The sequence below is a fragment of the Gossypium hirsutum genome, chromosome A02, assembly GCF_007990345.1.
Source record: "Gossypium hirsutum isolate 1008001.06 chromosome A02, Gossypium_hirsutum_v2.1, whole genome shotgun sequence".
In the NCBI taxonomy this organism is placed as follows: domain Eukaryota; kingdom Viridiplantae; phylum Streptophyta; class Magnoliopsida; order Malvales; family Malvaceae; genus Gossypium; species Gossypium hirsutum.
Window position 1 is genome coordinate 107,106,909 of NC_053425.1, and position 26,467 is coordinate 107,133,375.

The window sequence follows — 26,467 nt, forward strand, 5'->3', positions numbered from 1 at the left end:
AACTTTGTGTTTTATGAACGGAGAGAGCATCGAAAAAGAATTATCCACTCATTTTTTGGTTGACTTTGAATTTCAAATATAAAAGAGTTTTGAATTAATTTTTAAAATTTTAAATACTATTAATTAGGTAATATTTGTGAATTATTTATTAATAAGTGAAATTATTATATTCAGGAGTAAAATTAAATTTTTTTTATGGAATTTATAATTTTTATTATAATAAAAATATAATTTTACTATTTTAATAAGATATATTTTTATAATTTTTTAAAAATTAAATTAAAATTTTAATTTTACTGTTACTATTTTAAAATTTTTAAACAAAACTGAAAATTTTTCATTTTAGTTCGCAGGGTATTTTCTGTAGTTTTTGAGACTGTTTTTAAATCCGCCGCTTATTGAATGTGACGTGGCGGGATATAAATTAGATTCTATTACAAAAAAACGCGGGACCCCGCGCCAACGCATCGCATAGGCCCCAAATGTACGCTTGAATTTTAACGATGTCGTTTAGTTACTCATTCCATACTAAAGCGAAACTGCAGTGATTTGAGAAAAGGCCATAAGCAAAAACCGAGGAAAAAAAAATGGTGCATAATGCCTATGATTCCTTCAAGCTTATTAACAATTGTCCCACTAAAATCGACGCCGTCGAATCCTACGGTTCCAAGCTCCTCGTTGGCTGTTCCGATGGTTCCCTTCGAATATACGGTCCTGATTCCTCAATCGCCGACCAATCTCCACCGTTCGATCCTCTCACGTTACGGAAAAAACCTTACGCACTGGAGAGAACCGTTGCATGGTTTTCAAAGAAAGCTCTGCTTTCAATGAAGGTATTGGAATCGAGAGGGCTACTTTTGTCGCTCTCTGAATCAATCGCTTTTCATAGGCTTCCGAATTTTGAAACTATTGTTGTGATCGCTAAAGCTAAAGGCGCTAATGTCTACTCTTGGGACGATCGTAGAGGCTTCCTTTGCTTTGCTAGGCAAAAAAGAGTTTGCATTTTCAGGCATGACGGTAATCTCTTTGATTTTCCTTCTTTTATTTTTTTTTCAATTTTCAGTCACCAGTAAATCTATGTTTCTATCTAACCGTAATTTTTTTTGAGAATTTTCTGTTTAAAATGGTTAAAAGAAGAAAAAAGTGAAGTCTGTTTGAATAAATAAGAAAATAGCATTTTTAAAGTGTACTATTTCTGTTGCATAAATGCATGATTTAACTGTGATATTGAATAATCAATTTGAATCACTGTGCCATTCGAATCATAGTTTTTGGGTTACTATACTATTTGGTACCTGTACTTGAGTTTTTTTTGTCAATTTGGTATTTGAGTTTGATTTCAATGTTTATTTTGGCACCCAGTCTAAATGATATCACGTGGCTTGAAGGTGTTTTCTAGTTGAAAAAATATAAGTAGTTAATTGGAAAAAAAATGCTAAAGTAACGAATTGAACATTAAAGTACTCGTGTACTTAATTGGGACCAAAACAAACTCTAAGTACCAAATGGGAAAAAAACTCGGGTTCCAAATTGATGGGAAAATAATATTGAAGCCAAACTCAAGTACCAAATTAAAAAAAAAACACTCGTACCAAATTGAACATTGAAGTCAAACAAATTAAACATGGAAGTAAAATTCAGGTACCAAAATGGAAAAAAGCTCAGGTACTAAATTGGAAAAAAAATTGTCACATCATCAAATTTTGAAGCCATTAAATTATTATTATGCACCCATCCATATTCAATCTACTCTCCTATTTAGTTAAATTACTTAAAACATAAGTAATTAAAATAAAAAATAATTTATAAGTAATTTATATGATTTTGAAATTAAGGTTTTTTGTTTTTACAAATTTTTTATCCCACAGTTTGCCTTATCATTTATAAAATTTTGATATTATTAAAAAGAATTTCTCAATCAACAACTTCATTCACAATAAATACTAGAATACAATCATATTATTAAGAAAGTCAAATTTCATATTTTTAAAATTCGATGATGTGACCAAAACTTTTTGGCGCCTAAACCTTAGTTTTCAGTATCATCCTAATATGAATTATTCCTTTTTAATAATTTATTTATAGTTAATCAGTTCTTTTTTTTTGTGAAAAAAAATGCAAATAGCAAAATTAACTATGTAACAAGCCTTATTGATGTGAATTATTTTGAGATTTTGGATTTGATGATTGGATTTAAATTTTGAGGAATTAATGGTTATTGCCTGCCTTACCGTTGAATGAAATTGATTTGGAAAGTAATATGCATAGGACATGGATTCTTGGAGGTGAAAGAGTTTGGTGTACCAGATACAGTGAAGTCGATATCATGGTCTGGTGAGAACATATGTGTAGGTGTTAGAAAGGACTACATGATATTAAAGGCCACGAATGGCGCATTGTCAGAGGTTTTCTCTTCGGGGAAGATAGCGCCACCATTAGTTGTTCCTCTTCCTTCTGGGGAACTTATTCTCGGGAAGGTACTGACCTTAATGATTTATAGGTAGCATTAGAGTTCGTCCGGTTAAGACTAATGTGAAGTGCTGTTTATAGGAAAATATTGGAGTCCTTGTGGATCAAAATGGTAAGCTTGTTCAAGCTGGTAGGATATGTTGGTCAGAAGCTCCTATTGCTGTTGTTATCCAGAAGCCATATGCAATAGCTCTGTCTCCCAGGCGTGTTGAGGTCGTATGACTAAATGTGAAAGAAGACTGGTTTTTGCCTATCATAATGTTTATGCACTTTCACTTTTTTATTCTTTGCAGATTCACTCCCTCCGAGTTCCATATCCTTTAATACAGACGATTGTCCTCCATGATGCTTGTCATCTTATAAAAAGTAACAATGCCATTGTTGTAGCATCAAACAATTCAGTTTATGGGCTTTTCCCTGTTCCTCTTGGTGCACAGGTACTTTTACCAAGTTTAATGCTTTGCATCATAGTTTGCCTTTGTAACTATATATATTATTGTTACATGCAAATGCTAACACCGAAGAAGTGCTTCGGTTATTACATTAAGAGATTCATACTTGCATTGCAGATTGTCCAATTAACAGCATCTGGAGAATTTGAGGAAGCGTTGGCTTTGTGTAAGCTGCTTCCACCTAAAGATGCAGACCTTAGAGTTGCAAGGGAGCGTTCGATTCATACAAGGTGGATATTTCTCCATTAACGGTTATTATTTTGGTCAACTATATCAAGTTAAGTGGCTTGTATTATGTTTATTAAGAATTTCTCACAATGCTCATTTCATGTTCAATAAGAATTTCTCACAATGATACATCTATATCTTACTTGAAATTCGTCCATTTCCGGGTATGTTCCTCAGGTTATACATTGTGGTTAAACTGTAGTGTCGCATTGTTGCAGATATGCTCATTATCTCTTTGACAATGGTTGCTATGAGGAGGCAATGGAGCACTTTTTGGCATCTCAAGTGGATATTACTTATGTTCTTTCTTTGTATCCATCCATTGTTCTTCCCAAAACAACTACAATTCCCAAGCCGGAGAAGTTGATAGGCCTCTCTCCGGATGATTCATCCTGCCTGTCAGACGATCTGGAAACCTGGCTTCCACAACCATCAGACTCTGATGAGAATGCAGCATTCGAGTTCAAGAAAACGAGCCACAATACTCTCATGGCTCTTATTAAGTACCTACAAAAGAAAGGATACAACATTGTAGAGAAAGCTGCTGCCGAGGGAATGGAAGAGGTAGTTTTAGATGCCATCGGGGATAACTTTACTTCAGCTAGGTCTAAGAAGTCAAATAAGGTGAGGCTAATTTCACTTTATCATCAATGCATGTTAAAGTGAAGCATATTTTATGATTCTATGTGTACACCAGAGTTCAATTTTGTGCTGAAATGCACAATTCCGATATTTCCAAATTTTATATAACCTTTTCTTTTTTAATTAACTAACACTATGCATGTTCCCCTAGCGGCATGGTAACATTCCAATTAACTCAGCTGCTGGGCATATGGCAGCTATACTTGATACAGCCCTCCTCCAAGCTCTGCTTCTTACTGGACAACCATCTGCAGCTTTAGAATTGCTGAACGGTCTTAACTACTGTGACGTAAAAATATGCGAGGAGCTTCTTCGAAATGGGAATCACTATGCTGCTCTGGTAGAACTATACAAAAGTAACTCAATGCACCGTGAATCTCTTAAACTATTACATCAATTAGTTGAAGAGTCGAAAAGAAACCAATCACATGCTGAGGAGTTCGGTCCTGAGGCAATTATTGAGTATCTCAAGGTCAGTTTGTCGGTTGGTAGGAATCTTTGTTGCTCTTTTTGCATTAAATGTGTTTGTGTTTTGGGAGCATTGGGATTTTTGGGCAATCCATGTTGTGTGGGATGTGAGAAGACATAACTTTGCTGTTGCTTGGTTTTACAAACCACAACCAACTTCTTTTAGAATTAAGCGTATATATTGCTCTTATTTGATGCGATGTTTATTCTTTTGGCTCGATAACATTCTGTGATTGATGAAAACTTTTGCTGGTTTTATCTGCAGCCTCTCTGTGGCACCGATCCGATGCTTGTGCTTGAGTTCTCGTTGTTTGTTCTCGAAAACCATCCAACACAAACCATTGAGCTATTTTTGTCTGGAAATATTCCAGCAGACATGGTCAATGCTTATTTGAAGCAGCATGCTCCAAACATGCAGGGCAGGTACTTGGAACTTATGCTCGCGATGAATGAAAATAGGATCTCAGCGAACCTGCAGAATGAAATGGTAAAGCCATTTTGTTGTTATCAAAAGGGTTAAATCACTTTGAGTCTAAATTTAGCAACTACTCTCGCATAGGGGCTTGAACTTTTTTTGAATCCAAGCTAATCCCTAAACCTGACAATTGTTCCCACATTGGAATATTGACTTTTTCTAGTCCAAGATAGTCCCTAATATTTTATTAAAAACTCTAAAGTAAGTTCAAGCTCTAACGTGGGAAAAATTGCTTAATTCAAGCTCCAATATTACTAGCAAATGGCAATTGTAGGTACAAATCTCTCTCTCAGAAGTACTTGAATGGTATTCAGAGCTAAGTGCTCAACAGATGTGGGATGAGAAGGCTTATTCTCCGACAAGGAAGAAATTATTGTCTGCATTAGAAAGCATCTCGGGGTACAATCCCGAGGCTTTGTTGGAACATCTTCCTCCAGATGCTTTATTCGAAGAGCGTGCAATTTTGTTCGGAAAAATGAACCAACATGAACTTGCGCTATCACTATACGTTCATAAGGTAGTTTCCGACATGGTTCATCCAGTTCCTTTGTGGTAAAATCTGTTGTTTTTCATTGTAAATATGCTCCAAATAAATGAACACCTTTTTATCTTTGTAGCTTCATGTACCTGAACTGGCACTGGCCTATTGTGATCGGGTTTATGACTCTGCAGTTCATCGACTCCCGGTAAAATCCTCTGGCAATCTATACCTCACTCTTTTACAGATTTATCTGAATCCTCAAAAAACAACCAAATACTTTGAAAATAGTATTATGAATTTGGTATCATCCTCAAATACAAGCACGCAAAAGGTTAGTTCAGTGGCTTCACTGAAATCTAAAGTAGGACGTAAGAAAATTGCGTCAATAGAAGGTGCGGAGGATATGCGTATCAGTCCTAGTAACACCGATACCACCATCGAAGAATCTAGTGAGGAAGGAGGCTCTACTATCATGTTCGATCGGGTACTTGATCTTTTGAGTCGAAGGTGGGATAGAATCAATGGAGCTTATGCACTCAAAATCTTACCGAGGGAGACTAAACTACAGGTATGTCGTAAAATCTTAAGTCCTTCACAAACGTTAATTTTATACTGTCATGGACATCTAAGTTGTTCCGAGGATGAATTGCAAGTTTCGTTCTTTAAGGAATTTCGTCTTCCACCTGCAGAACTTGCTTCCATTTCTGGGACCTCTTGTAAAAAAGTCCAGTGAAGCATACAGGAACTCCTCTGTCATCAAGAGCTTGAGGCAGACTGAGAGCCTACAGGTATGTAAATTGTTTTACGGTCACTTTGATATTTAAACTTGATAATTAGAGATATTTTGGTCCTTGAATTTGGCTTCTTTCAAGATTTTGAAACATGATCGAGTTGTCTGTTGGGCTGATTGGACCGAGAATTGATTCGAAACAGATAAGAATAAAAAACCTGTTTAATAATTTTTATAAATTTTTAATTAATTAATTAATTATTATTGGTTTAATAGGTGAATTGATCAAACTGATTGAATTGAAAATTAGTAGTCTAATTGGTTCAACTACTGATTTGGCAATTAGAACACTGAATATATGTGACATTCTAATATTGTATCACATTGTCATATCATCACATTTTTATATTTTTAAAATTTATTGGCTAAAATTAATCTGGTTGTCAAGTTAAAAGTAGATAAAAAATGGATAAAAAAAAACGATGGACCTAGTTGTAGAGTTTAGGGTAAAAAAAATTATATTATGCCTTTACGTGTCATATGTTTGTGTATACATGGGTATTTATATGGTAAGCTGCTCAAAAAGTACATTTGGTTTTCCGTTTTTCTTTTCTCGAATCATAATCGAAACAGGTTAAAGATGAACTCTACAACCAAAGAAAAGCTACTGTAAAGATTTCGAGAGATAGTACGTGCTCTCTCTGCGACAAGAAAATCGGAACAACCGTATTCGCCATCTACCCGAATCGGAAAACATTGGTTCACTTTGTTTGCTTTAGAGATTCACAAAATAAGAAAGTTGTAACCAGAGGCTCATTACTAAAGAAGCGATGATGTTGGAGTGTATGCATAATATGATGTATATAGCTCTTAGCGATGCCAAGTTGCAAACTCAAATGCCAGAAATCAAAAGCTGTAATCCAGTTTGACTACTGCTGCTGCTTGTGTGTTGTATAATATTGTTGTATTGATGTGAAAGTGTTTTTTCATGATTGGAATTGATGTGTCGTAAAAGTTAAGTTTACTTTTTAATTAATAGTATATTTATGGTATAGTTATGGTGAATATATATATCGTTTATACGAAGATTAAAAATATTAGTAATTATTTTTTTATTTAATCGATAAATTTAAGTGATTGATTTAAATACTAAAATCAACTAAATTAATTATTAACGAATACGACAAAAAAATAAGTCAGGAAAATAAACAATTAATACCAAGAAACAAAACTAAATACTCAAGAGAGAATTCATTTAGGTTTTATCCATTTTGTATGTAAATCTCTCTTTCGAGAGTAAAAGTAATTGATTCTAAATTGATTAATTGGAATTTCTTTTTAATTAAAATTTGTATTCTCGTATTAACTCGTGCTATGGATTATCTTATTATATTTGACTCTAATTCGGTAGATTTATATCGTTATATTTCTAGGATTGCATGTAACTATACTCAATCACACAAGATCTACTCTTAAATATGGTTTATTCATCCTTTTATTTAAACACATTAAATATGGATCAATAATCTAAAAACATCTAACCAATAATTAAACACACATAATTGAGAATAAAATTTAAGTTTTTATTACGTAAAATATAAATCAATAGACAATTTACCATAAAGTTCATCTCTCTAGATATTTTGAAAATTAGTTCATACTTGCAAATAAAAACATTTAAGAGATAGTATAGCCGAAAGAACTAAAGAAACTCATGATAATTTTCTAATAAATTAAAATGTGAAGGTTCAATATTGACGAAAATCTTTTTCAAAATCGACTTCAATGGTGTTTTTCGAGTTGTTTTCTTGAATATTCTATGACGGCTCATTCTTATTATCTTATTTTTGTTATATATATACATCTTAAAATGCTCTAAAAACCTAAAAAATACGATTTTACGTAGTTAAGAGTGCCAATTTACAAAATTGACACGACCTATCATATGGTCGTGTGTATTAAATTTGAGTATTAATATTTGAATTTAATTTAAATTAATTGAACTATCTATGAAACTCAATTAATAAGTCACATATTTGAACTTATATTTTATTAAAATAAAAAAAAGGAAAAATAAATTTGAATATATTAATATTAATATATTATCAATAAAAATGAAGTAAATTAAATAATTAATATATATTTATATTATGGCTTAAAAGGAAATATATATAGATTATTTTTTTAATTGGAATTAAGTCATTTTTGTAAGATTTAAAAAAATAAATCAATTTTAGAGAGGATGTGAAAACCCGTCTATTCACTCTATTTAGCCTTAGATTACATGAATATATAATATGCGAATCCTAAAAAGAATTTAAATCAGATATCTACCTATGATTGCGACCGGTGGAATAATTTAAACCAATTATTGGAACTCTCAAATGATGAAAATAGAATAACTGCTGAAGCAAGGAATCTTTTCAATCCATTTTTGGTAAATCATCAAACACATATTAAACAAAATTAGATTAGACAATTATCAACTCCAATTAACATAGAAAAAGAAGCAGCAAACCATCGAATTTAACACACCAATTTCATCGACTTCGTCGACAAATTTTTGGTAAATTCCCCAAATAAACAACAATCAAACATTAAATTTTCCCAATAAAAGCATAAACAACAACTCCTATTCGAGACCCTTCTTTGGGAGGATCTGTATGTAAAATCTCAACATCAAACAGTTTCTTTGCTTTCTTGAAGAAGACAGAGTCCTTTTTCCACCTTCTCAAATGAGCCATAACGAAAACTCTCCTTTTTGTTCCTCCATTCAACAGCAAACGCAGCGTTTTAATCAACGGCTCAAATAGATGATCATGGTAAACCACATCAGAACCCAAAACGAGATCAAATTCCCGCCCGATAACCACCACGTCATCATCTTCTCCCCATCTCAACGGTGCCACGTCAACTGTCCCACCTCTTTTAGTCACCACGTCAGCGTTTGCTTCCGCGTTGAATTTCAAATTGGGGATGACGTGTGGCAAGTCTGTCACCGTCACGTTAGCTCCCAACGTGACGGCCGCTGCGATTCCAACGAGACCGGTACCTGAACCGAGCTCTAAGATTTTTAGTTTCCGGTCAGTTGATAGGGTGGCTGTTAGAGGGCTTTTGCTAGGGTGACGGTGGTAGTTATCGAGGAGCGTGACGAGGGTAGTAGCAGCTGGCCAAAGCTGGAATGAAAGCCCTTCGGAAGGGAGTTGTCTAATCACAACCGTTGATTCGATTGAACGGATGTAATGCTGCTCCACTTGTTGACTCGCTGCACCGTCACCTACCGTAGTGAGCTTCTCCGGTTCACCTTCTTCATCAGGCAAGATCATTTTAACGCGATCTATATCGGCTTCATCGTCTTCGAGAGTAGCCATTTGTTTTGACACCGTTTTCTTTGGCGCCGCCAACGTCTTAATGCTTGCTCTTCCCCTCCATTTTTAAAGCCGGTATCCTTTTCTAGGGCTGGTCCAGAAAAAGATGACGTGGATTATTATATTTTATATGGTCAATTTATTTTTTTAGTCCTTATACTGTGATTAAATTTGAGATTTAATTCCTAATTTGGTCTTTCTATTTTTATAATATCATTGTTTAGTCCAAATACTAACTACCATTAAGGATTTAACCATTCCAATTAGAATAGGGCATACTACCAAATTTAATATTTACCCATTTTGTCATTTTGCTCTATTTTTTTATCATTTTCATTATTAACCTTTAAAACCAAGTGATGTTATTATTATTTATATAAAATTGACTGAAGTGTTAAAATTTTAACGGGATTAATGTGGTAATTTGTATAATAGTCTATGTGTACTCTATTGTTGGTGTATGTTTTTAAAAAAAATTGTTGAATATTTAATATTTTTTTTGAATTTTTATGAAATACAATTAGATTGTAATACTAGTTAATGCCCGATAATTTAACTAAATTTTAAAAGATTAATGGCCAAAATGATCAAATATAAAAACTAAATTAATCATTATATTATTGCAAAATTAACTTGAAATTCATATAAAAAATTTCACTATAACATGATAAATTGAAATTAGTATTTTTAAAAAAAATTCATGCAAATATTTTTAATTAAAATAGTTCAGTATGTTAGGGCAAATTCAATAGATGTCATCCAATTATTTATCATCTAACTATAATAACGTTTTTTTTCCCGACCATATTTCCAATTTTTAACCTTTGAAATTCCATCGTTACTATCGATTGGTTGAAGACCTTTTTGTCCTTTCGTAAATTTCAGAATATTATATATTTACTTGATGTGAAATTTTAAATTTCAGAGATCCAAAAGCTCTGTTTGGTTTTTAGAGCGAGAGAGTGGAGCGAAAATGATAAAAGCTGTGATGGTGATGAACACTCAAGGCAAGCCTCGCCTTGCAAAGTTTTTCGATTTTCTGGTAAACTTCGCTTTTTCTTTTTGAGATTTTTCTCTCATTTTATTCCTTTTTATTTCCTTCTTAATTTTAAAATGAATGCCGTGATGTTATTAATATTAATTAATTCGATTTCCTTTGCTATCCACGTCGCTTTGAATTTTGTTGAAATCAGCCAGTGGAGAAACAGCAAGAACTTATGCGCCGCGTTTTTGGAGGTTCGATCTCTCACCTACTTCTACTTCTTCTTACTTTAGCTGTGATTAATTTGAACTTTCCGTTGTTTGGATGGAGAGAATCTTAGAATGTGCTTTTATGTTCTCGTACATTATTCGATCCAATCGATAATTCTTGAGTTCGTACTTGGATTTTTTTTTTTGCTTTCGATTTTTATTTTGATCTTCTAACAGTCTTGTGCAGTAGACCTGAGAATGTAAGCAATTTCATAGAAGCGGAATCAATTTTTGGTCCGGTAATCTCATTTTTTTCTTGATTTCTAATTTGAATCTTGTTAATCACTGATATAGCTTTATTTTACCTCTGCTTTTGTCATAGAACTCTGTTTAATTATTATTTTTTAATTCTCATTTGCAGGACAGTCGCCTTGTCTACAACCATTTTGCTACTCTTTACTTTGTCGTTGTATTTGATAGTTCAGAAAATGAACTAGCCATGCTTGACTTGATACAACGTAAGCTTCTAATATTTTTTGTAAAGTTACTTATAATGGAGTAACCATCTATGATCTTTTCAAAGTTAGGGGTTGAATTACTCGATTGTTTGACATGTCTGAATATTGAAACCTTGCATTATAGATGGGAAAAGTTTTCATAAAGCTGAATACAGCCTGTTTGATTATCTTTGTGATCATTTGACGACTGGAATCAATAATCATTGATGTATTATCAAATTTAGTTGAGTTTTAAGTCGGTGTCTTCTAGGTGTTAAAGGTTAGATCGCAGCAATAAGCTTTGTAGATGTTAATTGTATATAACCATTTTTTTTGTTTGAGTGTAAGATTAATGGAATTGTTGGCTCTAAAATTACATGATGTCTAATAAGATCAACATACCGGTTTTGTCATGCATGCTCTTTACAAACTAGTAAGTTTCATTTTGATTAAACTCTTTTATGAAATAGATTTTTTCATTTGAGGACTGGAATCAATGATCATTGATGTTGTATCATCAAATTTAGTTGAGTTTTAACTCGGTGTCTTTTAAGTTGAAAGGTTAGATCGCATCAATAAGCTTCGTAGATGTTAATCGTGTAAAACCATTTTTGTCTAATAATTGCATATTGTCTAATAAGATCAATGTACTGGTTTTGTCATTTACTTTCTTTACAAACTAGTAAAGCTGGATTGTAACGATAATTGCTGATATTTTATTTCAAATATTGGATAATTTTACTTACTTTAGATGTGATGCATTCAGTTCTTGTGCAACAAACATTGGAAAGATGCTTCAAGAATGTTTGTGAGCTTGACATTGTGTTCAATTACAGCAAGGTTGTGTTTCCTCTCATCACTTTATAGATATATATTTGTATATATTTAGTGCCATGGAATGTTAGATTCTACATGTAAACGAGATTTAGTGTCTTCATTGGAATAATAAACATAAAGTACAAGAGGATAGCACCTAGGTAAATAGGAGTTGATGTTGGAATATATAAATATATGTGGGGAGTATACTTTAAGATTTTAGATATTAATTGATGGCAGGGGAGGCTTTCTTATCTATGTTACTTGGACTCAAGCATAAGTGTTGGGTTTGGGTACGTGTCTTTTTCAATTATTCAGAGGGTCTTTGCAGCGATAAATCTTGAGACTAAGCTTTGGGGCCTAATTAAAATTTTTAAAAATTTTAAAAGTCTAATGAGATTTTTTTTTCAAAAAAAATTGAGGGTCTAATTAAAATTTATAAATTTTTTGTAAGATTAATGAGAATTTCGAAAAATTTAGAAGAGCTTGATTAAAATTGTCAAAGGGGCCAAATTAAAATTTTCAACAAGTTTCAAGGAAAAAAATTACGGTGTGCTTCATATCCATTGTCTAAATATAAGTCAAACACTATAGAAACGAAAAGTCGGAATAAAATAGCTTTCTTATGGTGCTTGGTGCTCTCTTGCAATTGAGCTTGTTAGTTGCTCAAAATTAGCTTTTGCCTAATTTCCCGAGTTACTGGCAGAGTGGAGCATTAGTGTCTTTATGCCCTGTTAGCCAAGGATTACTTTTTATGACATCATTATAAGGCCTTAGGTGTACACTCGGAACTGATTTAACGACTATTAAAACACTTTATTACTACAATATTTTTATTTAAATCTATCAAATGATTGCTTTTGTTTGGTGCTCTTATCACCGATTTGGCTTTCTTTATCTCTTCATTTTTGTTCAAAGCTTCAATAACTGTTATTCAGATACACACGATCTTGGATGAGATAATTTTGGGAGGCCAAGTGCTTGAAACAAGATCAACAGAAATTATGAGGGCAGTCGAAGAGATATCTAAGTGCTCTCTCTCTCTCTCTCCTCTTTTTGTGTGTGTGTGAAGCATACTATATGTTTGCTTAAGCCTGCCTATATTAAATTACTAACCTAAATTTGGTTTATACAAGCTCATATTATTTTTAATTTAATATTTAATATTTTAGATGGCTTTTGTTTTTTTTAATTTTAAATTAAATAACATATTCTTTAATGTTTATACAGTATTATATATTTAATTTTATTTGATTTAATTGTGTAATATATAAAAATATATTCTAAAAGTATAAAACGGGATGGGCTAACTTAAGCTTGGAATGTTGATGCCCAAGTCCTGCGCAGGCTTAATTTTTGCCTAAGCCTATTATTCAGGTCTTGTATGTTTGTCTAAACTTTTTCATATTTCGGATGGGTATTTGAGTAACCCAATCCATAAACAAGTCTACTGAAGGGTAACATATACACATATCTAACACTTAAAAAAGGATAGTAAGTATATACATTCATGCATGCAAATTTGTTTTATATATCTTCCTCATTGTATTTATATACTGATTAACTGATGACCCTTAAACCATAATGTAGGTTAGAAGCTGCAACAAATGCTATCTCATTCATCCCGAAATCTGCTTCCAGTTGGCTAAGTAGGTAGTTCTTCTGCATTCAAAGAAAGTTTAAATCAACCCTCGAATTATTTTCTTCTCAACGTGAGTTTACTTTTAACCAACCTTTTTTGGGTTTGTATATTAGCTTAAATGCTTGAATGAATCTATTTTCATATAGATCCACATAATCACAAAAGTTTAGAGGGATGATTAAAATTATTTTCTGCTTACAACTTCTAATATTTGTCCTGATGTTTGCAATTCTTATATGCTTTTAATCTGAGTTCCTCAAGTTAGTGTTTATGACTTTTTAGACCATTGGTTTTTGCTCTTTCTTTTGGGGCTAGAGTTCTATTGCAAGTATTTTCATAGGGGTATGCAAGTTTCTTTGAATGGTCCAATTCCTTTGTTGTCTGAACATACAAGAATATGTACTGCTTAGGCTGTCTTTAATGAATCCAACTGAACCCTCGTGCATATAATTACTAATTAATATAATAAAATATTAAATTAAATTATTATATAATATATAAAACAATTAATACAATTATTCTTAATTTAATAGTAGGGTTTAGAGTTTATTATGGAATTTAAACTGTAATAATTATTTAAATTATATTAGACTAATTTATTAAAATATAATCATTATATATGATATTTAGGTTTTATAATATACTTATTAATTAAGATTAATATCCTATTCACTGCTGCTGCAGTATATAAGGAAAATACAAATTAAACAACAGGGATTTATGATAGTTTCTTAACTTTGCTTGTAGGTTGGAAACTTGGAATGAGTACTATTGATTAGGAATCAATAATTTTATTTTATATGGATTGTGTACATTTAATTAAAAATTCTAAAATTTTAAAAAATACAATTAATAGTTATATATGTAATTAATAATGGTTAAAATTCATTGTGGAATTTATATAAATAAAAACTATTTTTAATTGATACATGAATTTAGTTTTAACCATTAAGCAATTTTTGTAACGTGGAAGTTTTTTTAATTATAATTATTAATTATATTCATTTATTATTATTTGAAATATAAAATACATTTTAATTAGTTTCATATGAGATTAATATAATAACACTGAATATTGTAATAACAACCATTAAATTTTTAATTATGCAATAAATTAATTAAAATTTTACTTCATTATGAAAATGAAATTACTTTATTCATTTAGCTAATTGGTTTAATTATTCATTAATATTATTAACTTTTTTTTAATATATATGTTAGCAATTATATAATTTTATTACCAAAATGTTACAAGAATTATTATCATTAAAATGTCAATTATACAGTAAATATAGTAAGCAAAAAAATACATGATTTATGAAAATAAAATTATATTACCAAATAACTAAACAAATTAATAACTATAGTAAATGGCACTTAATATTTAATAATCAGATAAATTATAAGTGTTTTGTTATGAAAATAAAATTACCCTATTAATTTAGTTAATTGTTTTTATTTTTTACTAATATTATTGACCTTTTAGAAAATATATAAGTTGCATTTTAGAGTAATAATACTTTTATTGCCAAATATTCGTTAATTATACAAAGAAATTATACTTAAATATGAACATAAAATTATATTACTAAATAACTAAACAAATTAATAATTATAGTAAATTATACTTTTAAATATATTAAAAATATAATTATATTAATAAATAAAATAAACAAACTCTGGTTATATTAATTAGTATAATATAATTAATCTAAATTATAATTAATTTATTTAGTTAACTAGTATTAGATAGTAATAATTAGTAATAATCAATCAGGCATTGTAGTAATAAATTAAAAACAATTTACGTGAAGGACTAAAGATGAAAGGATATCATTTCCCAAATCATAACGAAAAAAGCAGAGCTGATCTTGATTTTCTTTTTTTCTGACAATCAATTCATTTTTTTCTTGAAATCTTCAAGAACCAGCTTTGCTGCATTGCGGCCGGGTGCACCCATCACACCACCGCCTGGATGGGCACCACTCCCGCACAAGTAAAGACCTGGTAATGGAGTCCTATAATTCGACCTACATCCATCCACACATTTGGATTATATATCAATTAAAATTTGATATAAAATTTATACATGCATTTTTCTCTTCTAAAAAGATTAATAAAAAAAAATGAGAAAGGGAAAGGAGTAATCAAATTTACCATCCTTTAACAGGTCGCATGAGGAAAAGCGAATCTAATCCCATAGCACCATGAAAGATATTTCCTCCTAATAACAATGAATGTCAGTGACTTAGAGTCCATGAGTTATTTTTCTATTAGATGGTAAAACAGCGGGTCATGTATCTACCATTTTTGTAAAGTTCAAATCAAAATATACTAATCTGCTTTTAGAAAGTAGAGCGGATACCGTAAAAGTAAGAACGTTCAAGGTAAGTCACGAGTAAAAATCAATGAAGAAGTTAAACAAGGAACAGATTAGCAGGCTCAAAGGACTATAGATATGAAGAACCTGTCAAGCCAATTTCCCTTTCAAGGTCAAGAGGAGTTAGCATGTCGTAGCCAATGACCGACGAGCTGAAACCCGGTGCATATTCATCAATCAAGTTGAAACATCTTTGTGCAAATGATTCCTACAATATTAAAGATACGATTATTACAAGGAAACAGTCAGCAATGGAGCAATGATACCTTGCATCTTGCCCCAAAAATAAGCTTATGGTACCCAAGCCAAAAACGAGTGTTAGACACGGATAGTTTAGGGAAAATAAAGGCTCCCATGTATCATGGCGAATAAGAACAAGTTTGATACTAGAAAATACACAAACACGGCATAAATATATGAATTGCCAGTTCTAATGCTAACTAATGGCCAGTTTAGGAAGTGCTTTTGGGACAAAAACATTCCTAAACAAGTTGCTTTTTGAGAGAAAAAATGCTTCTCCCAAGCCAAAAATTTTCCCAAAAGCACTTGATACGAGTCACAAAAGCCCAAATTCTTGAAGGCGAGGCCCAATAAGCAAATTCCCAGCCCAATCAAGAAATCCATCCATACTTAGTTGAAAATCAGGCCAAATTGTCAAAGTGGCCCAAGTTGTAAAGTTTTATTTTTATTTTTATTTATTTATTTACTTAGTTTAAATTTTTATGTCAATATTCAGTCCAAGAGTCCCAGATAAAATGACCTTTGACCGAATTTCCATATTAAAATAATTAGGAGTTTTTTTTTATTTTAGTTTTCTAATTAGATTAGGACTAGTTATAAGGCCTATTTAAAGGCATGACTGTCCACCTTGTTAAACACTTATCATTATTATTAAAATTTCAGATTTGTTAAGAGCAGAATTTTCTTTGAGTTTTCTCCAAGATTTTTCTCTTGAGTTTTCTTTAGAAGTTGTTTTAACAATCTTGTGATTGTGGGAGCCATCTTCAACCTTCTTCTTGCCATTGATATTCTTTGGAGGGGAGATTAGAGCCGTTTGAAGGGAGTTGTGAGATCTTTCGAGATTTCAAGGCTTCTTAGGACTTATCTTTTAATTTCTTACTGTCAATTCTTTCTTTATTTCTACTTGTGCTGAATCATTATCTAATCTATTTTCTGTTCTTATTGTGTTTTCAGCCTTTTTCTATCTTAAGGAATCAGCCCAAAAATCCCCAATTTCTAGGGTTTTTCCATACTCTTTTTGGGTGAAATTAGATTGTCGAAATTTGGGGAAAACTATCTTGGTGTTCAATTGGGCATAATCACAATCTCCTTGAGGGTTTCAAGAACCCTAATACTTATTTCTATTCTCAATTTAATTCTTTGCTGATTTGGGGATTTTATTTCAGATCTGAAAATTCAAAAATCTAATCTTTTAATTTTCTGTTTCGTTTCAGATCTAATTGTTTAGGGTTTTCGTAGGAGTTTCTCGTGACTTGGCAACTCGATCTTGGTCCGCGCGCAACCCCGTATCATTTGGTATCAGATTTTGGGCGTTTTGGGTGTTCTTGGTTGATTTCTAAACTGATCTCTATTTTTTAAAGCATAAACGGCAGTTTTACCCAGAAAAATTGTTCAAAAAAATTCATTTGAGTGGGTAAACGTTGTCCGATTGATCTGAAATTTTACATACATGTGTTTGGCACTGTGATTGAATATAAAAAATTATTCCCGCAAAAAAATCAGTCAAAAAGTCAAAAAAATCGAAAAAAGACGAAATCCAATAAAAATTTAAAAAAAATTCAGCGGGTTGAGTTTTGTGCCCAAACTTTCCAGATCAAAAATTAAATATTTAAGGACATTCGAGATTTAATTTTGTGATTTTTTGAGATCAGGAACACCTCGAACGAAGTTGTCAAGTTACTCCACAGTTTTTCGGGTTTTCTGTTTTCAGCAATTTTTATTGATTCTTAGCTGTAGGTTTTCATTTGTTTGCTTTTTATTATCCTTTTAAAATATCTAACACCTTCTTGTTTCTTGTGTTAGTAGGATTTAAACGTGTGCACAATCCTTCCTCGGTGCAACACGAATCACTTGGTGTCTCGTCAGTTTTTGACATCCTAGTCAAATTAGGATTCTTTGGTAGTTTGGTTCACACTCTCTAATTGGTTGATATAAACTCTGATAAAAAACTCACAAGATTGAATTCGACCTCATTGAGAATTTGATTTTTCTTTTTGAGTGATTAATGGTGAGGTTTGCTAACTTTTATTTTTGAGTGTTGAGTGTTTATTTTTTACAGGTTTTGAAGATGTCTAAAGGTGATAATAATGATGCACTTATGAAAGTCCAACAACAGTTAGACAGACATACTGCTGCAATCACACAAATAAATGTTACACTTCAAGCATTGAATACTACTTTGAATGAGGTACGAGTGAATCAAAAACATCAATATCGAGATCCAATTAAGAAAGATAGGGATAACCAGCCCCATAGGTGCAACCCTCAACGTGTCCCTAGAATGGATGATGATTGTCATGATCATGGACAATCATCTTTGGCAAAACCAAAGAGCGAGCAGCAACGAGAACATCTCTTTCATACTCGCTGCCACGTACAAGGTAAGCTTTGTAGAGTTATTATTGATGGTGAAAGTTGCTCGAACATAGCCAGCACGACGATGGTGGAAAAGCTTTGCTTAACCACTACCAAGCATCCACAACCTTATCAACTACAAGGGCTTAGCAACGAAGGCCAATTTAGGGTCACTCAACAAGTGCGCATCGCCTTTTCTATCGGTAAGTATCAAGACGAAGTTGTGTGCGACGTAATGCCTATTCAAGCCTGCCATTTGTTGCTAGGAGAACCGTGGCAACTGGATCGAAAAGTCACTCACGATGGTCGTACCAATAGGTATTCTTTCAAGCATCAAGGAAAGAAACTCACCTTAGTGCCGCTCACTCTGGAACAAGTCCATGAGGACCAAATCAAACTGAAAAATTCTGTTAAAACAAGTGAGAAAAAAGAAAAGAGAATGAAAAAGAGCAAAAAGAGATTGAGAGTGAAAAGGAATGTGAAACAGAAAAGAAAATTGAAAAAGAAGTTGAAGAAAGAAGAGAAAATGAGTTAGAAAAAGAAACAAAAGAAAAAGACGAGTAAAGGCTAGTGAGGAATGTTTCCACTAACCAAGAAATGAATTTTTCTTGTGTTGCTACTTTTCAAGTTCCTGAAAGATCGAAAGATAACTTTCAACTTCAATACCTCTCAAATGAAAGACGCTTTCATACGATCAACTTAGGCAAAGATGAAATCACACTACATGATCCCGAAGGTAAGCAAGGTAAGGAAATTTTAGAAACCGAGTCCAGTGCAGATTTGAAAATTATTAATAAAACTTTTGGTGACTTAGTTCTTAAAAGATCCCCTCATTTTGACCCGATTAATTGTTACTCTTCGATTGTGGTTGATAAAGTCATTACGAAAAGAAGCGTGATTTGTTATTCTCTTGATTTACCTTGTGTAAAATCCTCGAATTTGTCCAAATCTGTTTTGGAGAATAAGGTAACGAAATTTTTCAAATTTGTTTTCAATTTATATTCGTGCCTTAAACAGTTTATGTGGTTGTACATGAAGTTTGAGTTCCATTTGACAAAGGTTAACTCAACAACGGAGATTCGACTACACTATGCCCCCGATGAGCGAAGGTTTGTTTTAAATGAAAAAGGTAAAATCGACCCTTATTCTTCTGCTTATCGAGGTAAGATGCTTGAAACCTTTGAAACACTTTTGTACTCCTCGGATAGTGATAAAGATCGTGTTGATGAACACTTAGATCGAAACGTGCTTGACTGTCCTATTTTATTTATTGATGATCTATCTGTTTTGATAGTTGATAAAAAGATTCTTGTTTTTGATAATGCATGTGTGAGTGAATCTATAGACCGTCGATTAATGCATGGTATGATTATGCAACTCTGTGAACCATGTGAATCTTTTCAAATACCTACTTGTGACGATTATGTTTACCATTTGATTTATTACTCGCAATTTATTCATGGTTTGTGGGAACAATGTGAGACGACTGAATGCCTTAAAACATGTCCATCTTTGTTTCAAATATTTGACGAGGCAGTGGTGAGTAAATTAGATTGTTTGCATGGTAATCTGAATCTGTCCATTCACATGCGTTATACCTGTTCTGTTATGCTTATGATTGGACTACAAGCTTGTTTCCGTTGCTATTTACTATCTCATGGCTATTCTTTTCAGTGGACTCAATTGCCATTAGTCCCGTTCGATAGAGGAAAGTCGAGTTTATTTGATTTTTCAGATTCGAGGACGAATCTTTTTGAGGAAGGGGGGAATGATACGAGTCACAAAAGCCCAAATTCTTGAAGGCGAGGCCCAATAAGCAAATTCCCAGCCCAATCAAGAAATCCATCCATACTTAGTTGAAAATCAGGCCAAATTGTCAAAGTGGCCCAAGTTGTAAAGTTTTATTTTTATTTTTATTTATTTATTTACTTAGTTTAAATTTTTATGTCAATATTCAGTCCAAGAGTCCCAGATAAAATGACCTTTGACCGAATTTCCATATTAAAATAATTAGGAGTTTTTTTTATTTTAGTTTTCTAATTAGATTAGGACTAGTTATAAGGCCTATTTAAAGGCATGACTGTCCACCTTGTTAAACACTTATCATTATTATTAAAATTTCAGATTTGTTGAGAGCAGAATTTTCTTTGAGTTTTCTCCAAGATTTTTCTCTTGAGTTTTCTTTAGAAGTTGTTTTAACAATCTTGTGATTGTGGGAGCCATCTTCAACCTTCTTCTTGCCATTGATATTCTTTGGAGGGGAGATTAGAGCCGTTTGAAGGGAGTTGTGAGATCTTTCGAGATTTCAAGGCTTCTTAGGACTTATCTTTTAATTTCTTACTGTCAATTCTTTCTTTATTTCTACTTGTGCTGAATCATTATCTAATCTATTTTCTGTTCTTATTGTGTTTTCAGCCTTTTTCTATATTAAGGAATCAGCCCAAAAATTCCCAATTTCTAGGGTTTTTCCATACTCTTTTTGGGTGAAATTAGATTGTCGAAATTTGGGGAAAACTATCTTGGTGTTCAATTGGGCAGAATCACAATCTCCTTGAGGGTTTCAAGAACCCTAACACTTATTTCTATTCTCAATTTGATTCTTTGCTGATTTGGGGATTTTATTTCAGATCTGAAAATTCAAAAATCTAATCTTTTAATTTTCTGTTTCGTTTCAGATCTAATTGTTTAGGGTTTTCGTAGGAGTTTCTCGTGACTTGACAACTCGATCTTGGTCCGCGCGCAACCCCGTATCAGTACTTTTTTCAGATGCTGAAAATTTTAGCTTCTCCCCAAAAGTGTTTTTTTCGAAAAAGCACTTTTGATAAGCATTTTTAAACTAGGCCTAAGCTTTTGGAAATGGATAACTTGAACAAAATTCTACTCACCCTGTAAACAGGATCATCCCAGCTGCCGTCGGATGGATTATAAGGGGTATATTGGATGAACAAGTTGATGACATGCTTACCTGTGAAAACATATAAGATTCTGTCAGTACTATTAAGTAGCAAATCTCATAATGGTCTAATGTAAAAAACGTCAGTTTAAAATATGAGAGAGAGACAGAAGAAAAGGATCTAACAATGTGATGATACAAAAATTCCCAAATTAGGTACCAGGTGGAGAAATCGTCTTGTCCAGTATTGATGGAATTGTCATTTCAATGACTGGCCTTCTTGATGGCAATCCATTGACTGCATCTTGACAAGCTGAATCGATCTCCTCCATGCTGAAAAAATCGCACGATATCTTTGAGTTTGAACTTTGGATCCAAAACAGAGACGATATAGTGAAGTAACCATTATGATATTAGTGCTAGGGTTAGCATTCTAAATGACGATTTTCTTTGCAAGGACCAGAAAACATGCGCAAAAGAATAGCAATATACCTCTCAGAACCGATATGAATGGTACCGGTGTACTGAAGACCATCAATCGACTTGCAACAATGGAAATCAGGCAACTTATCAACAGCTACGTTTATTTTGGTAGTTCCCTGTTTCAATAAATGATAGCAAAATATCTTTAGCACATAGCAGTATAAATACATTTTGTAGACATGCTTTATCAGCAGAGTAAATTGATCCCACAACATATCCATGCTTGCTGAATATTAGAAACCTATGTTGCTCAGACTCTTTAGCTGTGGCCAACACTCATGTTCGACACACAAATATAAGGACATACATACAGCACTCACACAAGTCTGAGTAACATAGTTAATAGCTGATTTATCTTTTGGCTAGTAATTGTATGTATAGCCAAGTATGTGATGTAAAAAAAATTAATAAGTTGCGTTAAATAAATGAATTAAAGAAAGGATCTTACAGAACTGTAATCAGAATACTTAATAGAACGTGTGAAATCATCAGGAAGAACATTTTGTGGCACCAATTCCTACAACAGATATTAAAACATGAGCAAAAAATAAATAAAAGTACATTTAAAAGCACAATTTAATTACCAAAATAAACAGGCGGTAGAGTTTTACCATGAAAGTTTTGTAAGGTGTCGCATTTGATAAAATGTTTGAAGACTGCACCACCGTACCATCAGCCAGCAACACCTAAATAATGTTGGTCATATTTAAGAAAATGAATTAGTTTGATTCAAGCTTAAAGATCTGTTACATTGCAGAAAAAACGGGTACGAAAACTAACCCCATTTGCTTTGCCCGAGTCATCAACTATCAGCTGTGAAACCTTGACAATATAATAGCCAACATAGTGAAGGTAAGAATTGAAGCATAAAGTTTAAAGCCAGAATCCACATGATTTGCTCAACATGCATTACTAGAAAGCATAAACATCAAAAGGAAACTAGAGATTTAATTGCATGACAGTAACCAAAATAAATCCAATTTTCTTTTCTTTTTTCCTTTTTGCAAATTCATATTCATAAATATGACTCGATGCAGTTGTACAATCACAAAAGAGATCAAATAAAACTTCATAGAATAAGTTCCCTTCATCCATAAGGAGAGAAGGGAGTCAAGCAACTGTACCCCTGCACTTGTGACAATATGAGCCCCAGCTTCCCGGGCAGCATTGCCAATAGCCATGGATACCGACCCCATTCCACCTTCAACATATCTACAAAATTGTTAGTCTTTGGGAGCATTGGTTGCTTAAGAGAAAGCTTATCATGATAGTACAATAGAATAATCTGAAAAGACATTGTCTCTCTCTGGAATAAATGTAATATGAACATAATGAAAAACAGAGCCCAGCGAAGGGAAAGTCCCCATAGTATATAAGTGCAAAATAAATAAGTGTTCATTATAGACCATACGTAATTTATGAGCATGGTAGCACAGACCCTAACAGAATTTCACAATGTCAAATTACAAGAGACTAAATTGCCCAAGTTTGAAAAGAGTAGTGGCACCACTTGGTTAGGAAGGAACGATATGAAATCTTAATTTTAGGTCGTAATTCAGAAGTAGCATCTTGATCACATTACTTTTGGTCTCTCAAGAAGAAACAATAGGCTCGCTCAACAACCAAAATGAACAATTTAGATGCCATTGCAGAAAAATTAGATGTAAGTTCAGATTAATCATTGGAAAGCATCAACGAATACCTAATTTTCTCCACCATTTTGTTTCTTTAGTAAAGATAAGTAGTATAGGAAGTTCTGTGATCATATGCTTCTAGATATGCAAGTTGCATCAACTGTCAGAAGAGCATTTGAGTATATCTAAAAGTAAAAACGCACCAATAGCCAATGCCACTATAAAATATTGGCACCACTTTTATTGTAATGAAATAACCACAACAGGTAACTTACTAAGAGAAAGATTAAGAAAAAAGGCAAAAGAATATTATAGGACGCATAACTTAGTTACCCCATATTGTAGTCAGGTAATCATTCTTATGCTGAGTTGGTTAGACTAGAACCACAAAATTTTGTTACCAAGTTTTTCTTCTTAAAGGCTCTCTTAAATCCAGACATACAAAGTAGCTTGTGACCGTTAGTAAATATATAGTAAAATATTCTAAAGAATGGGAGAAGGATAATGAACCAATTCAAGGCTTACTAGGTCATTGATTCACAGCAAATCAAGCAACAAAATACTTACGACCAAATTCCATGATCACCATCAGTTTCTCCCATCACATGATGCAGCAGTACATATCCACTCCCTGGTGTGTTGACACTGGCCTACAAGACAAATTGAAGAAGAAGATATAAAATAACCCACAAAGTAAAAATTCATCTCTTAACATATCACTCCAGTAAAATAGGATGCCTGTTAAATTGTACAACGTGTTTAGGTTATAGCATTTATCCCTCTATGACTTATTATAGAGACTAATTTAGATTGAAACCATGGCATTTTACTGCTTTTGTTAGAAGTTCTTACCGTACTCCCTATCACAGCATCTGTTGCAAGGGTTGCCTTCAGAACATCTGTCTGTACATATCACAATCAACAAAAAAAACTGTAAACTAAAGAGCATAAAACTCATTTTATTTTTTATTAATACGACTATTTTGAAATTGGTCAAACCTATATGCGATCCTTTAGCTACTGCAGAGAATGAAATAAGCATCCAACCGGTTTTAGTATTTGTCTAAGTTATCTTGTTTCAGGCTAGGCAAAGTATTTGTAAAACAAAACAAAGCTGAAATCACCATAAATCAATTTCTTTATGACATTGAAGGAAATAAACCAAGTTTCCTGATTATTGTAAGCAATGAAGTTAAAAGGATAATACAAATGGGAATTAAAGGATCAAACAACAACCTCAAACCAGTTATTCAAAACCTTCGAAGCTGGGGACAATAAAAGATCCATAAAATCCCTGTAAAAGAAAATAAAAAGACATGACGTAAGGCTTAGACTGAATTCACTGGAATGGACTGACAGACTTCACAAATGAAATGTGCAAGCACCTCAAGGTAGGTAGTTATTTACTTTGTACGAACTAGACTGCACAAAGTATCCCTATAGATAAGTTTCTAACTACTTTTATATTTGCAATTGCGACATTGACAACATCAGAAGCCATTTCAACTTAGAGAAAGGAACTCTTACACCATGTCTTTCTGCCCCAAGGAAGCAGCCTGGTGCAGCAAACGAGTCCAAAATACAGAGTTGTGTACTTTATTCTTGAGACGATCTTGGAGAGATGAAATACCTTGCAAAGATTCAGGAGGCGATGAATCCAAAAGTGGATCCATGAGTGTACAGAATCTCTCTAATTGACTCTCATATCTATGAAATTAAAAAGAAACAATAAAACAGATTGTTGAGAAAGAAAAAGAAAATCAGAGATCGCTGTTTGAACTTGCTACCACTAGAATTCATCTACAATTTAGAGTAATCTCGTTTCAATACTAGAAATTATATAACATTATTCACAAATAAATTTAAGCAGCAAACTCGAATTTTTAAAGGAAAATTAGGAAATTAAAACCAATACGTACTTCGGATAAGCATCGGCATCTCGTTTGGAGAACTTGGAGATCTCCCTATGATTAAGCACTTTAGTAGGCCCTAGCAAAAGATATCGCCCATCCAAACAAGGCGTAAACGATGATGGATTCCTCTTCAACAACTTCAAACCATGTCTCGCTAACTCTAGTTCACTAATAAATTTAAACATGAATAAGAAGAAGATAGCCTCATTTTAATCTTTAAAAACAACGAAAAAGTTCAAAAATGAAATAAATCAGCAGAATAAAATGTGCTTTGAAAACCTGATAACGGAGGGACGGAGGAGGCTCTGGAGGTAACTGCATCGAGAGAACTTAAAGCCAGGGACCAGTTCTTCAGTCACCGCCGCTCCACCGATAACGTGGCGTCTCTCGAGCACGGCAACAGAGAGACCGCCGAGAGCTAAGTAAGCCGCTGCCGTCAAACCGTTATGGCCACTTCCGATCACGAGCGCGTCCCACTTCTTCTCTTTCAGAGCGTCCACCGCGTGACTGCTGGTACCGAAGCTCCGCCGCCACATTTGCTCTGAACTCTAAGCTCACCTTAGGTTCTTGCTGCAGCGATTTTGAAATCTGTAGTGAAAAATAACAGTGGAGTAGCAGCAAAATGCTGGTTTTGGCAGCGTTTCAAAAGGTTTTTTTCGAAGAAAGGAGAGAATCGAGACAAAGGAATCCGCATCGGTATTCAGTCACTGATCAATATTTTATATATCTAATAATCAAAGACAATGATTTGTTTGTATATTATGGATTAGAAAATTTTTGAAATTCCAAGCATCCACCACTACCAAACATACTTTTAGATAAATGGAAAATGAAAGCGTACTTTTTTAGATACTATATCAGCTTGTACTCACTATAACATATTCAGTCAAGTGACACGCACCCCCCCCAATATAAAATTTTCTCAAAAATTTTAAAATTTTTGAATTAATAAAGGTAAAATATCATTTTGGCCTTCTAAAATTATAAAAATTTAATTTAATCTTTTATAAATTATAAATATATAGACTATAAAAAATTAAATTTTTATCCGGCCCCCTAAAATATTTTTCTAGTTTCGCCCCTGGTGACACGTGTCAGGCCCTCGAATCA

At 32.9% G+C, this 26,467-nt stretch overlaps 4 protein-coding genes across 4 annotated transcripts; 2 read left to right on the forward strand and 2 right to left on the reverse strand.

Moving 5' to 3' along the window:
• The first annotated feature begins 481 nt into the window (after positions 1-481).
• Positions 482-6,943, forward strand: LOC121209709 (vacuolar sorting protein 39). Its single transcript, XM_041080891.1, has 12 exons — positions 482-1,017; positions 2,269-2,477; positions 2,551-2,682; positions 2,763-2,906; positions 3,039-3,151; positions 3,368-3,773; positions 3,943-4,263; positions 4,525-4,746; positions 5,009-5,251; positions 5,352-5,783; positions 5,905-6,003; positions 6,579-6,943. Exons 1-12 carry the CDS (start codon positions 588-590, stop codon positions 6,777-6,779), a joined length of 2,952 nt encoding a protein of 983 aa, XP_040936825.1. The 5' UTR covers positions 482-587; the 3' UTR covers positions 6,780-6,943.
• Positions 6,944-8,437: 1,494 nt separating this feature from the next.
• On the reverse strand, positions 8,438-9,548 carry LOC121209710 (protein N-lysine methyltransferase METTL21A). The gene has a single exon (XM_041080894.1). It carries the CDS (start codon positions 9,314-9,316, stop codon positions 8,543-8,545), a length of 774 nt encoding a protein of 257 aa, XP_040936828.1. The 5' UTR covers positions 9,317-9,548; the 3' UTR covers positions 8,438-8,542.
• Positions 9,549-10,114: 566 nt separating this feature from the next.
• Positions 10,115-13,728, forward strand: LOC107909398 (AP-3 complex subunit sigma). The gene is made up of 7 exons (XM_041080896.1): positions 10,115-10,355; positions 10,507-10,549; positions 10,742-10,803; positions 10,926-11,022; positions 11,768-11,841; positions 12,756-12,847; positions 13,408-13,728. Exons 1-7 carry the CDS (start codon positions 10,287-10,289, stop codon positions 13,472-13,474), a joined length of 504 nt encoding a protein of 167 aa, XP_040936830.1. The 5' UTR covers positions 10,115-10,286; the 3' UTR covers positions 13,475-13,728.
• A 1,450-nt stretch (positions 13,729-15,178) lies between these two features.
• Positions 15,179-26,237, reverse strand: LOC107909400 (pyridine nucleotide-disulfide oxidoreductase domain-containing protein 2). The gene is made up of 16 exons (XM_016836896.2): positions 25,637-26,237; positions 25,364-25,525; positions 24,972-25,151; positions 24,681-24,738; positions 24,297-24,347; positions 24,012-24,094; positions 22,935-23,022; positions 22,591-22,632; positions 22,422-22,496; positions 22,259-22,327; positions 21,820-21,926; positions 21,548-21,660; positions 21,320-21,399; positions 15,927-16,047; positions 15,617-15,683; positions 15,179-15,489 (listed from the first exon to the last, which is right to left on the reverse strand). The coding sequence occupies exons 1-16, from the start codon at positions 25,891-25,893 to the stop codon at positions 15,354-15,356; spliced, it is 1,689 nt and encodes a 562-aa protein (XP_016692385.2). The 5' UTR covers positions 25,894-26,237; the 3' UTR covers positions 15,179-15,353.
• Positions 26,238-26,467: the final 230 nt, after the last annotated feature.

Bases quoted from the DNA above. Each gene is read 5' to 3' on its own strand.
- LOC121209709 (XM_041080891.1), top strand. From the start codon at position 588: ATGGTGCATAATGCCTATGATTCCTTCAAGCTTATTAACAATTGTCCC. The intron at 4,264-4,524 runs GTCAGTTTGTCG...TTTTATCTGCAG, and splicing joins CAATTATTGAGTATCTCAAG to CCTCTCTGTGGCACCGATCC. The intron at 5,252-5,351 runs GTAGTTTCCGAC...TTATCTTTGTAG, and splicing joins TATCACTATACGTTCATAAG to CTTCATGTACCTGAACTGGC.
- LOC107909398 (XM_041080896.1), top strand. From the start codon at position 10,287: ATGATAAAAGCTGTGATGGTGATGAACACTCAAGGCAAGCCTCGCCTT. The intron at 10,804-10,925 runs GTAATCTCATTT...TCTCATTTGCAG, and splicing joins CGGAATCAATTTTTGGTCCG to GACAGTCGCCTTGTCTACAA. The intron at 12,848-13,407 runs GTGCTCTCTCTC...ACCATAATGTAG, and splicing joins GCAGTCGAAGAGATATCTAA to GTTAGAAGCTGCAACAAATG.
- LOC107909400 (XM_016836896.2), bottom strand. From the start codon at position 25,893: ATGTGGCGGCGGAGCTTCGGTACCAGCAGTCACGCGGTGGACGCTCTG. The intron at 25,526-25,636 runs GTTTTCAAAGCA...TAAATTTATTAG, and splicing joins CTCCGTCCCTCCGTTATCAG to TGAACTAGAGTTAGCGAGAC. The intron at 15,490-15,616 runs GTAAATTTGATT...GGATGGATGTAG, and splicing joins ATGCGACCTGTTAAAGGATG to GTCGAATTATAGGACTCCAT.
- LOC121209710 (XM_041080894.1), bottom strand. From the start codon at position 9,316: ATGGCTACTCTCGAAGACGATGAAGCCGATATAGATCGCGTTAAAATG.